We start from the raw sequence: 12,225 nt of genomic DNA, 5'->3' as shown, positions 1-12,225 counted from the left end.
TTATAAGCCTGGGGAACTCCACCGCCAACCCTGAGAGGGTGTCGAGCAGCTCAGGCAGGGCTGTTGCCACACAGCTGGGCGCCAGGTATTTAAGCAACAAACCCAACTGAACCCGAGAACCACATCTCAAGAGGAGGGATTCACTCCCGGCCATCTGGACAATGGTGGCCTCCCGGGGACACAAAGTCTCCCGAATAACCACTGCCACCCCACCACCCCTGCCCTGAGCCCGTGGCTGGTGCAGCACCCGGAAACCTGGCGGGCATAACTCGGTGAGAGGCACCCCTCCCTCCGAACCCAACCAAGTTTCCGTGATGCACGCTAGATCCGCACCTTCCTCCTCGATCAGATCATGGATGAGGGGAGCTTTGTTAACTACGGATCTAGCGTTAAAATAGACCAACCTGAGCTCAGGGGCCTGATCACCCTCATCCCCGGGTAAGAGGGTGCTAACCGGAGGGTCGGAGCGCGCCACCGCTCGGAGATAGCGGGGGCGCGATCCCAGGTGTTGATATGGCCCTCCGCGCAAACACCTGCTGCCATTCCCTATCGCCGTGGGGATTTGAAGCCCCACCCCCACATTCCCAGAACCAGCAGCCACCTCCCCCGACCCCGTCCCGTCAGGACCTCTAACAGGTCCAGACTGAGTGCCGGTTAAAGATTCCCTCCCTACCCTCCCCTCCCTCCCCCTCCCTAACCTTTTAAAATAACCGGCTAAAAATTTTATCAGGGGCCTCTTAGCACGTCTCCACTCGAGGCCCCTAGTTAAGCCCAGCCACCTCTCGGAACCCCAGCAGTTGGGTCCGTCATCAAGGGGAATGTTAGAAAAGAAGGCTGGCCGTATCCAGGAGGGAGAAACCCCTCTGAGGGTGCACAAGTCCGATCCAGAGTATTGTACGCGAGCCATGAGATGGAACTGTCCATATGAGCCATTGTTCACAAATGGGGTCAGAAGTTATTAAGCTGATGAGATGTTAGTTCAGATGTAAAAAACATTAAGTCCGGAACGTGTCTTCATCCAGCAGTCTGCCAATCCGGCTCTGCTCTCACCTGAGCCGGTCCAGACAAGAGCCCATGACTGTCCTCTCACCTAGCCATGAAATCCAGCCTGGGATGGATAAGGGCAGCGTTGCTGGGGAAGCAAAAGTCCACCTTGCTAGTCTCTCACACCAGCAGGGGATTAATAGCCAGTCCAGAGCCACCCTCTCACCACGGCCTGTCCTAGACTCCTTCCGGAACATCATAGGGAGGTCACGGGAACAGGAGAAAAAATGTCCCAAATCCTGTTCCAGCATCCAGTCCATCTTAGAAAGTAGCAAGCAGACCATCCAGCACACTAAATCCATTTCTATGGCTGCAGGGAGCTGTTATAAATGTCAAATGCTCATATTCAAGCAGCCAAATCTCCATCGTCCTCTGAGAAAAAGGAGACAGAAAAGTCTCCCCCATAGCCTCCACGCCGAGACGGGAATCCGCAGCCATTTTATAAGCGGAAAGGCCAGGAGCAACAGACAGGAACAGAGAGATCCACATGGCTGCAGACGGCGCCCTCCAACCGAGTTCAGGCGCCTGATGATCCATCCAGAGGTCCGCAGCAGGATCCTAGGCTGCCGAAGTCATCTCAGTCTGAGAAAGCTTCCCCAACGCCCGAGGAAGGGAGAGCGAGCAATCAGTTCTAGCCAGCACAGCGCCTGACAGCTGATCCAGAGCACCAGCTGATCGGCGGCAAGCTACAGGCCGCCCGGCCGCTGCCGCTTCTACTTCTCTGGGGGGGGGGGAAGGCTCCACACCGCGAAACGGTGCTAGCCTGTTGTTCCTACACCCCCCCTCCGAATATGCCCTTCGGCTGGGCTTTCGTGAACCTCACCAGTCCCCCATTGTGTAGGCTCACCGCAGAGCTCAACGAACGCCGCCCGTGGTCGCCGCCATCTTGGGCAAAAAAAAAAAGTCCACGAGTCATAAAAGAGCCACGGTTGCGTACCTCTGTCTAAGACACAGGTCTGCAACCCGCGGCTCCGGAGCCGCATGCGGCTCTTTCAGCCGTCTCCTGTGGCTCCCAGTCCTCTGCCATGTGCAGTCCAAAAAAAAAAAAGTGGGACTAAAAAAGTTCAACCAATCAATTCAAATATGCAGGGTAGGTGCATATCTCGCCTTGGCTCCACTCTTCAGTCAAACCCTGTTCTGCACATGCGGACACATTTTTTGTGGCTCCCAGTTTTTCCTTTTGTGAGGGAACAGGTTCCAAGTGGCTCTTTCACTGTTTCAGGTTGCTGACCCCTGGTCTAAGAGGACCTCATCCTGCTTCCCAGCATGAAGGGGCAGTCTAATCATGCCTTATCTAAATCTTCCTGCCTGATTCTAGAAAAGACTGTTCAACCCCCAGCCATACTGAAGGATCAGTGAAGCTGTGCAAAATAGAGTAGAATAAAATAGAGCTGGAAGGGACCTTGGAGGTGTTCTAGTCCAGCCCCCTGCTCAAGCAGGAGGACCTATACCAGGGGTAGGCAACCTTGTCTCTTTTATGACTCGTGGACTTCAACTCCGAGAATTCCTGAGCCAGCCATGCTGAGGAGAAATGGAGAGGTTTCCATGCTGAGCCATGCTGGCTCAGGAATTCTGGGAGTTGAAGTCCACGAGTCATAAAAGAGCCAAGGTTGCCTACCCAACCTATACCATCTCAGACAGGTGATCGTCCAGTCTCTTTTTTAAAACTTCCAGCGATGGAGCGCCCAATTTCTGGGGGCAAGCTGTTCCACTGGTTGATTGTCCTCACTGTCAGCAAGTTTCTCCTTAATTCCAGATTGCATCTCTCTTGAGAGCCAACAAGGAATTTCAGATAATCCCACCATGCTGTCATTGTTCTGGCATCTATTTGGAAGAACCGAAGCCAAGCACTCTCTCAAACTCAACAAGGAACACAAGGCACGTCTTTCCCAAGCAATATCACAATGTTTGTTGGATCAGCATCGTTTCCAGACTGAACACCGATGGTCACAGGGAGAACAAGTGAGCTCACCTGAGTCGTGACATCATCATACAAATGGCACGAATGGCAACAGATAATAATAATAATAATAATAATTTAATTTCTATACCGCCCTTCTCCCGAAGGACTCAGGGCGGTGATGAAAACTGTACAACTCATCTCATTGATGTGATGCCATCGTAACCTATGTGACATCACCACAATTCTTCCAGATGCCAATGCACCACACTGCACTTGTGGAAATCAAACTATGTGAAGTGACACTGTCCGGTGGGGGGGGGGGAGTACTTCACATTATGCCAAGTGCACAAATAGACTTTATCGCTGTCTGCCCATTGATTGCTTAAAAACAAGCCATTATCACATAATAAGGCCTCAAAGATAAACAGTGGAACAGATGGTGCCTTTTTTTTAGTACAATTTAAACAAATGGGGATTCTGAAATAGGTAGTAAAATTAACCTGTGGCCTGAAAACAGAAATCAGATGCCCAGTCAACAAAATACTTGAAGGACACTTAAAGGCAAATAATGATCAGCTGTTAATGAATTAATCCCGTATTATCTGCTTGGGTGGCCATGACCTGAAGCTTGTTTTCTCCTCTTCCCACTTACTCCTGTCTTGCAATCTTAAAATGCAAGCAAGCTGCAATTTGAACTATCCCATTTCGCACTGTATCTAGATTTAATAGAAAGTGTGGCTTTGCCAGGATCTCAGAAGTGAGAGTTTACGATCGTGTGATAAGAAAAGCAAGGAGAAAGGAAGGATGCTAAAATCAAAGGATGTCTCTGCCCATGATATCAACTAATGACTGAGGTACTCACAAACATCTAGTAAAAGCCACGTGTGATCATTCTGTCGTCATGCAAATGATGTAATTCATGACGTGGATGACATTATAGCACACGTGGCATTCTTTGCCTCTCGTATGAATATGCTGTAATGCTTCAACCTGACTACTAAATTCTATATTTATGATTAATGTAACTATTATTTAATTCTTACGTTAGCCTTCTCCAGTCTGATTCTCTTCAGATATTTTGGACTGTGAATTCATCACTCCAAATTAGCAACGCATGGCTAGTTATACAAAAGCTCATAGAAGTTGCTGTCCAGATTGAGATAACCTTTTTATTTTTTTGGGGGGGGGAGAATCCATCATATATTCATAGTACTATCAAAAATTTCTTCTCCCAAGATTTCCAACCTACACTTATGCTTTTGATATATGACCCTTTAAGAATAGTAACAAAAGCATTTCTGTACACAGTTATTAAGGAGGATTGAATTGATTTTTCAAATTTGGCAATTTTAAGATGTGTGGACTTCAACCCTCCCAGAATTCCACAGCCAACCTCTGGGTGATAATTACAGTTACACCTCCCCACCTTGAAGTCCTCATGATTCTTAACAAAGCAAGATAAAACATAATGATTACTCTTCAGGCCCCAAAGCCAAGTGCTGGTTTGAAAGAGAAGCCTAAATTTAAAAAAAAGCAGCTAGATTTCTCTTTTCACTGAACAGGATAAATAAGAGAGCGCCAGGCTGTTTCTTCAGTTTATAAAGCAGTAATGTTTGGAGACGGAACCAAATATTGTATGGAAATAATGCTTAGCTAATTTAATGATCTTGCCAAATGCAAGCAAACTAGGGCCCTTGCAACAGCTGAGAGGTCAAAAGTCACAATTCAGCATCCTGAATTTTTCCAACCTGCTTTTTCTGTGTGAGGCTGACAATAAGGAAGAATAGGAGAGGGCACAGAAAATTTATTGAGCCAATTTCAGGCCAATTTAGAAGAGGGTACTGGTGTTAAATAGACGGCTCAGAGTATTTTGCTTCCTGTGGTCTGTGCTTCTTTTCCCACCTTATTTTTTACTTTTTTTAAGAAAGGGGAAAAACCCAACCATCAAAAATTCAAATATCGTCATCATCAAAAAGTTGGAAGGGACCTTGGAGGTCATCTAGTCCAACTCCCTACTCAGGCAGGAAACCCTATATCATTTCAGACAAATGGCTGTCCAATCTCTTCTTAAAGACTTCCAGTGTTGGAGCATTCGCAGCTTCTGGAGGCAGGTTGTTCTACTGGTTAATTGTTCTAACTGTCGGGAAGTTTCTCCTTAGTTCTAGGTGGCTTCTCTCTTTAGTTACTTTCCATCCGTTGCTTCTTGTCCTGCCTTCGGGTGCTTTGGAGAATAGCTTGACTCCCTCTTCTTTGGGGCAGCCCCTGAGATATTGGAAGACTGCTATCATGTCATCCCTCGTCCTTCTCTTCATTAAACTAGACATACTCAATTCCAGCAACCGTTCCTTGTGTTTTAGCCTCCAGTCCCCTAAATCATCTTTGTTGCTCTTCTCTGTACTCTTTCTGGAGTCACAACATCTTTTTTACATCGTGGTGACCAAAACTGGATGCAGTATTCCAACTGTGGCCTTATCAAGGCATTGCAAAGTGGTATTAATACTTCACGTGATCTTGATTCGATCCCTCTGTTAATGCAGCCTAGCACTGTGTTGGCTTTCTTGGTAACTTCAGCACACTGCTGGCTCATATTTAAATGACTGTCCACTAGGACTCCGAGATCCTTCTCAGTTACTACTATTGAGCAAGGTACCTCCTATACTATACCTGTGCATTTGGTTTTTCTTGCCTAAATGTAGAACCTTGCTTTGTTCAACATTGAATTTCATTTTCTTAGATAGTACTGAGTGTTCAAGTCTGTCATGATCCTTCTGCATCTTAAGCCTGTCTTCTGGAGTGTTGGCTATTCCTGCCAGCTTGGTGTCATCTCCAAATTGGATGAGTTCCCCATCTATCCCCTCATCCAAATCATTGATGAAGATGTTGAAGAGCACTGGGTCCAGGACACAGCCCTGGGGCACCCCACTACTTACTTCCCTCCATGTAGATGCAGTTCCATTGAGGACCACATGCTGAGTACGGCCGGTCAGCCAGCTATGAATCCATTTGGTGGTGATGCTGTCCAACCCACATTTTTCTATCTTGTCAAGTAGTAGGTTGTGATCTACTTTATCAAATGCTTTACTGAAGTCCAAATAAATTATACCCACAGCATTTCTCTGGTCCACTAATTTTGTCAGTTGGTCTAAGAATGTGATAAGATTTGTCAAACATGATCTGTTTTTGACAAACCCATGTTGGCTTTTGGTAATGATTTTGTTTGCCTCTAGGTGTTCGCTGATTCGTTGTTTGATTATCTTTCCAAGAATCTTCCCAGGTATTGAGGTCAGGCTGTTAGGTCTGTAATTTCCTGGATCCATTTTTTTCCTTTTTTGTAGATGGGAACTGCATCTGCTCTTTTCCAGTCCTCCGTAGTTCCCCAGTGCTCCAGGGTCTTTGAAAGATATAGTTCAGTGGTTCTGAGATTACATCTGCCAGTTCCTTGAGAACCATGGTGTGTAATCCATCTGGTCCTGGTGATTTGAACTTGTCTAGGCTGGACAGGTGCTCACTTACCATTTTCTTGCCTATCTTAACGTGTTTCTAATCTGTTTTTGATAGGTTGGGGCTGTTTTTTCCCTTTGTGTAAAGAGGATGCAAAAAATGAGTTAAATAGTTCTGCTTTCTCCCTGTTGCTTGTCACCTTCTTGCCACTTTCTCCCACTAATGGGCCAGTCGTTTCCTTGACTTTTTTTCTTGTTTTTTACATGTTGAAAGAAGCTTTTTTTTGTTATTTTTGACTTTTGTCGCAAGCCTTAGTTCATTTTGAGCCTTAGCTTTCCTCACTTCATCTTTGCAGGCACAGGCTATTTGCTAATATTCTGCCTTAGTTATGTGCCCCTCTTTCCACTTGTTATACTTGTCCTTTTTATCAGAGAGTTCTTTATGCAGCCCTGCTGGTTTCTTTTGAGAGCTGTTATTTTTCTTCTTTGTTGGTATTGTGCTTGACTGGGCTTTTATTATCTCACTTTTCAAAATTTCACAAGCTTCTTGAGTTGTTTTCCCCTTGAGGATTCTCTTCCATGGAATCCTTCCCAAGCTCTGTCTAAGTTTATTGAAATTAGCTCTCTTGAAGTCTAGTTTGACTCTTGTGCTTGCATAATGTTGAATTCCAACATTGCATGATCACTCCCCCCTAAGGTTCCTGTGGCTTCAACATCTTCTATCATTTCATCCCTGTTAGTGAGAATTAGGTCCAATGTGACTAATTCCCCTAGTTCCTTTCTCTACTTTTTGGGATATAAAGTTGTCTGCTAGGTTTGTCAGGAACCTATTTGATCTTCCACTTGGTGCAGAGTTTATCTCCCAATTGATGTCAGGGTAATTAAAGTCCCCCAATACGATTGTGATGTGCTTCCTACATATCTTAGTTAGCTGACTAGCAAAAAGTTCATCTATTCATCTGTTTGGTTGGGTGGCCTATAGTATACACCTATGGCAATGTCATTTTTCCCCCTTTTATATTATACATGTTGCCATCCGATTACAGGATCATAAACACAATGTGCTTGAAAGGCAATATTGTATTCAGAGTATACCAAAAGCTAGGCTGCCTGGAAAATGTATTATATAAATTATGTTAAATGTTCAAATTGGTTGCCATTTTCTTTTAAACGTTTCTTTATTTCCTTGACACATGAACATTCCTAAGTGCAGTGATATTTTCTCTGAAAAGATATGAAGTAATAAAATTAATAAAACCTATTGTAATTGGCCTATGGGGCCCAACTTTGGGAAACACCATGTATGCAATATATACTGAATGGCCACATCATAAGGGGATATCTAAATTTGAAAGATCTTACAAAGTTTGGAGCATTTTCTATTTATTCTATTTAATTTTCAGAAGACATACAGTACATACACACACACATACACACTCATTTGCAACAATGCCCAATCCTTGATAGCTAGGAGAGCTATAGAAGAACGAAGTGTTTCTGTACCACCTAATTAGCCATCTCAATGGAGCACAAATCTGATCATGATAAACCATATTCTTGTTGAGACTTGCTCTAGCAATTTCTCTCTTGCCCAGATTCCAATTAAACTGTTCCTCTCTGGAATATATATCCTACAAATTATGGAGTCTTTTTATGTTCTACAGCAGGGGTCCTCAACCTTGGCAACTTTAAAACTTGTGGACTTCAACTCAAAGCTGGCTGAGGAATTCTGGGATTTGAAATCCACAAGTCTTAAAGTTGCCACAGTTGAGGACCCCTGTTCTACAGGTAGTTCTCAACTTACAACCTCAATTGGGACCAGAATTTCCTACCTAGGCAAGATGGTTGTTAAGTCAATTGCACTAATTTTATTACCTTTGTTACTGCAATTCTTAAGTGAATCACCGCATTTGTTAAGGCTGCAGCTATTGTAAATACATGCTCGTTACTAATTACCCAAATTGTAACAGTGACAACTAGTTGTAAGTCAATTTTTTCCAAGTGACACTGTAACTTCAAAAGGTCACTAAACAAATGATTGTAACTCATTTGTAAGGCCACCTATACCAGGGGTCTTGAAACTTGGCAACTTTAAGACTTGTGGACTTCAACTCCCAGAATTCCTCACCCAGCTGGCTGAGGAATTCTGGGAGTTGAAGTCCACAAGTCTTAAAGTTGCCAAGTTTCAAGACCCCTGACCTACACTTATGTTTTGGTAAATGGCATGCTGTATTGGTCTGGAGATTGTTGTTTTTTTTACGGTGCTACTAATATTACGTAAGTTTTTCTTACAGCTTTATGTGGCTTTAGGATTACTATGACACAAGGGGGAATCATCAGATCTCACCATATTGGAAGGAACAATACTGGATTTGTTTTAAGAAACCATGTTCATTAACAATTTCAGTAGCAGATCACAAGAGTGATAACCCTTACCTGAGCCATCAGGAATAGACCTTACAAAGGTAGGCAGCATCTTTACACTGGCTGTTGGGTTAAAATCCCTAGAGAGGCCATTCTTCATTTCAATCCTGAAGCGACCCATAATATCCAGCAAAGTTTCATCCGACAGCCGCATGGCATATAGATATTTATCAATCTATATCGGAGGCACAGAGAAACACAGAAGATTCAGACCTTGTGTAATTTTGTTTCTGAACATAAAGGTGGCTTAATGTTTTGAAAAATGCTGAAGTATGGAATGCTCCAGAAAAAATGCTTAAGAGCAGGTAGTATTTATTACAAATCTCCCATCAATTAAACACTTATGTCCCACCCTAGGAAAATAAACACAACATACAAACAAGACCACCTCGCTTTTCAGTTCAAGAGCTCAAAATTATTCTGTTTGTAGATCTATCCCAGGGGTAGGCAACCTTGGCTCTTTTATGACTCGTAGACTTGGCTGACTCAGGAATTCTGGGAGTTGAAGTCCACGAGTCATAAAAGAGCCAAGGTTGCCTACCCCTGATCTATCCTAATGATAGAGCAGGGGTGTCAAACTCGCCGCGTCATGTGACGTCGTGACATATCGTGACTTTTTTCCCCTTGCCAGAGCTGGGGATGGGATGGGTGGGGCTTCCACATGACACATCTGGCCCGTGGGCCAGCAGTTTGACACCCCTGTAATAGACGGATGACAACATAAGACAGGTTCTCACCTTAACGCAAACAAAAGGAGGCATCTCTTTATTGGTTCTAAGCAGTTCACATTTCACTATCAACACCACCTTAAACTGAGTCCAGAAAACAGGTAGGCAAAAACACACATGACCACTGGTGTATCCCCAATCAGAAGACAAAATTGAACACAATGATCTATTTGAAAAATTTTTTACAGACATTTCAGAGTAAAGCCAGATGAGGGGTTCATACCAGTAACCATACCGGTGACCAGACTCAATTTTACCACCTTTTATACCAGGGGTCTTCAAACGTGGCCCTTTTATGACTTGTAGACTTCAACTCCCAGAATTCTTCAGCCTGCATGCCTGGCTGAGGAATTCTGGGAGTTGAAGTCCACAAGTCATAAAAGGGCCAGGTTTGAAGACCCCCTACTTTATACAGTAGTCATGAAACAAGTCACCACAGTTGTAAAGTGAATCACATAGTTGTTAAGCAAATCCATTCTTCCAAATGGACATTTTTTTTACTGGAAATCAGCAAAAAATACAGGAAACCAGCAAAAAAAAATGCAATGTAATTGCAGAATGCTGCAATCCATCATAAATGTGAACTGGTAGCCAAAAACCTGTAATGAGATCATGGGGAGGGAGCATTTATAACTCCAAGAATAGGTTGGAAATGAATTTTTAAAGTCTGCCATAACTTTGAATGGTCGTAAATTGGGTCTAATTTTCCAGGTACCCACATCACCATCTCTTAATTCTTATTAATCTAACCTTTCCCATAACAAATATGTAAGGGACAGGTGTTTCCTGGGCAATGGACAAGTGTGAAAATATCTCCTACGCTCAATTGTAAAGGTATCCTGATTCATGGAGAGATCTGGAATTATAAATTACATGATGAGAAGTAGTTCCCCCTAAATGATTTATAGTTCATTCCTCACAAGCATTTTGGATTTCAACTCACATCAATCTCAAGTGGCAAGACAGATGACAAGCTTTGTCAGAGTACAGGATGACCCAAAATATCTGGAGGGAACCAAACAGCAATCCTTCATACAGTAGATAATATTAAGCAGGGTAATAAAAAGGTAGCATTCTGTGTAGTCCAATTGCTAGAAATGAAGAAGGCCCCATGAATGCGATTTGCTATTAATACAGTAGTTCTCTAAAACACAGTAATTCTAGATTCCATTTTTACCTTGAAGAAGCATCTTAATGTTCAAGTCTTTCTTAAATTTTTAAAATAAATCTTAATGGTTTCTTCAGCTGACATTTATCGGCATTTTTTAAAATTTTCTTCTATCCATGATCATGATCCGGAGGAACAAAATTGGTCCTGATGTTGCACCTTCCAAAGAACACTGAATCCCTCTCCTAAACTGTTTGGCTAGACATACAGGTGAAACTTGAAAAATTAGAATATCGTGCAAAAGTTCATTTATTTCAGCAATGCAACTTAAAAGGGGAAACTAATATATGAGATAGACTCATTACATGCAAAGCAAGATGGTTCAAGCCGTGATTTGTCATAATTGTGATGATTATGGCTTACAGCTCATAAAAACCCCAAATCCAAATATGTACTGAGTACATATGCATGCTTATACTTTTCAGAGGTCCGATATTGTTCTATGTACACTCCTTGTTTTATTGATTGCATGTAATATTCTAATTTTCTGAGTGTGGATTTGGGGTTTTCATGAGCTATAAGCCATAATCATCACAATTATGACAAATCACGGCTTGAACTATCTTGCTTTGCATGTAATGAGTCTATCTCATATATTAGTTTCCCCTTTTAAGTTGCATTACTGAAATAAATGAACTTTTGCACGATATTCTAATTTTTCGAGTTTCACCTGTAGGTTAAAACCTACTAATCAGTTTTTCAAACAATAAAAATCCACATCTGAATGAAAAAAAACTTTATTCCCCTACCAACTTTCTACAAGCAGTATCATGTTTTAGACATTTGATGCCCTGCTGTTCAGTCTAACATCCCCACCCAACAATGTGTTTTTAAAAGGTCCCATGTTTTTATTTAAGCATGAGCTTCGTAGTTCTTTCTCCCATGGATTCCAGATGCTTAAGTAGTTTGCCATCAGACTATCAAATCAAATACAGACCCACTTAGTTTAAGCAGATCCTCTCCTCTAGCACTTTCAGGCCCACGACACAGCAAACAGCAAATCAATAACAGCAGAACTACAATCAAGAGTTATGTAACTCCTTCAAAAATGAAAATGGGTTGAAAACGGAAACCTGGTGGAGACGAAATTGGGAACATGCTCAAGAGAGAAGCCCTTACCTTCAATATAGGGAAGAGATCTCTAAAATGTACTCCAGCAAGAAGGTAAGATACTGGTAGTCCTCAAGAGACTGACGCTGTAATTTGTGATAATTAATAATATTCAAAAACGGACGAGGAGCCTGAGTATCTATCCCAAATCTGGGCCATGCTACAAGAATTTGGAGGGAGCAATAGGGAAGCTCAACTAATTTGAAGTTTGCTTCCCTACAACCCTATTTCTATTAAGCTACTATAAATTCCCTTGGGGGCGGGGTTGGGGAACTCTGGAAGCTGAAGCCCACCCATCTTAAGGTGGCCACAGCTGAGAAACACTGGGCTAAGTAGTTGCTTTGACAGCATTAGCAAGATGATTTTCATTGCAATGCAGGCAGAGATCAAGATGCACTAACGGAACTG

General features: G+C 42.9%; 1 protein-coding gene across 3 annotated transcripts in view; it reads right to left on the bottom strand.

The window, feature by feature from the left end:
* Positions 1 to 12,225, bottom strand: part of HK1 (hexokinase 1) — a 77,351-nt gene that overhangs the window by 41,516 nt on the left and 23,610 nt on the right. For all 3 annotated transcript variants that reach the window (XM_081329305.1, XM_081329306.1, XM_081329304.1), the window contains one exon: positions 8,824 to 8,986. In XM_081329305.1, coding sequence (XP_081185431.1) covers positions 8,824 to 8,965 — 142 coding nt within the window. In that variant the 5' untranslated portion in view covers positions 8,966 to 8,986. The remainder of the gene's footprint in view (positions 1 to 8,823; positions 8,987 to 12,225) is intronic.

This window comes from Vipera berus (genome assembly GCF_964194415.1).
Source record: "Vipera berus genome assembly, chromosome: 5".
Classification (NCBI taxonomy): Eukaryota; Metazoa; Chordata; class Lepidosauria; order Squamata; family Viperidae; genus Vipera; species Vipera berus.
This window is presented reverse-complemented; position numbering and strand designations above follow the sequence as displayed.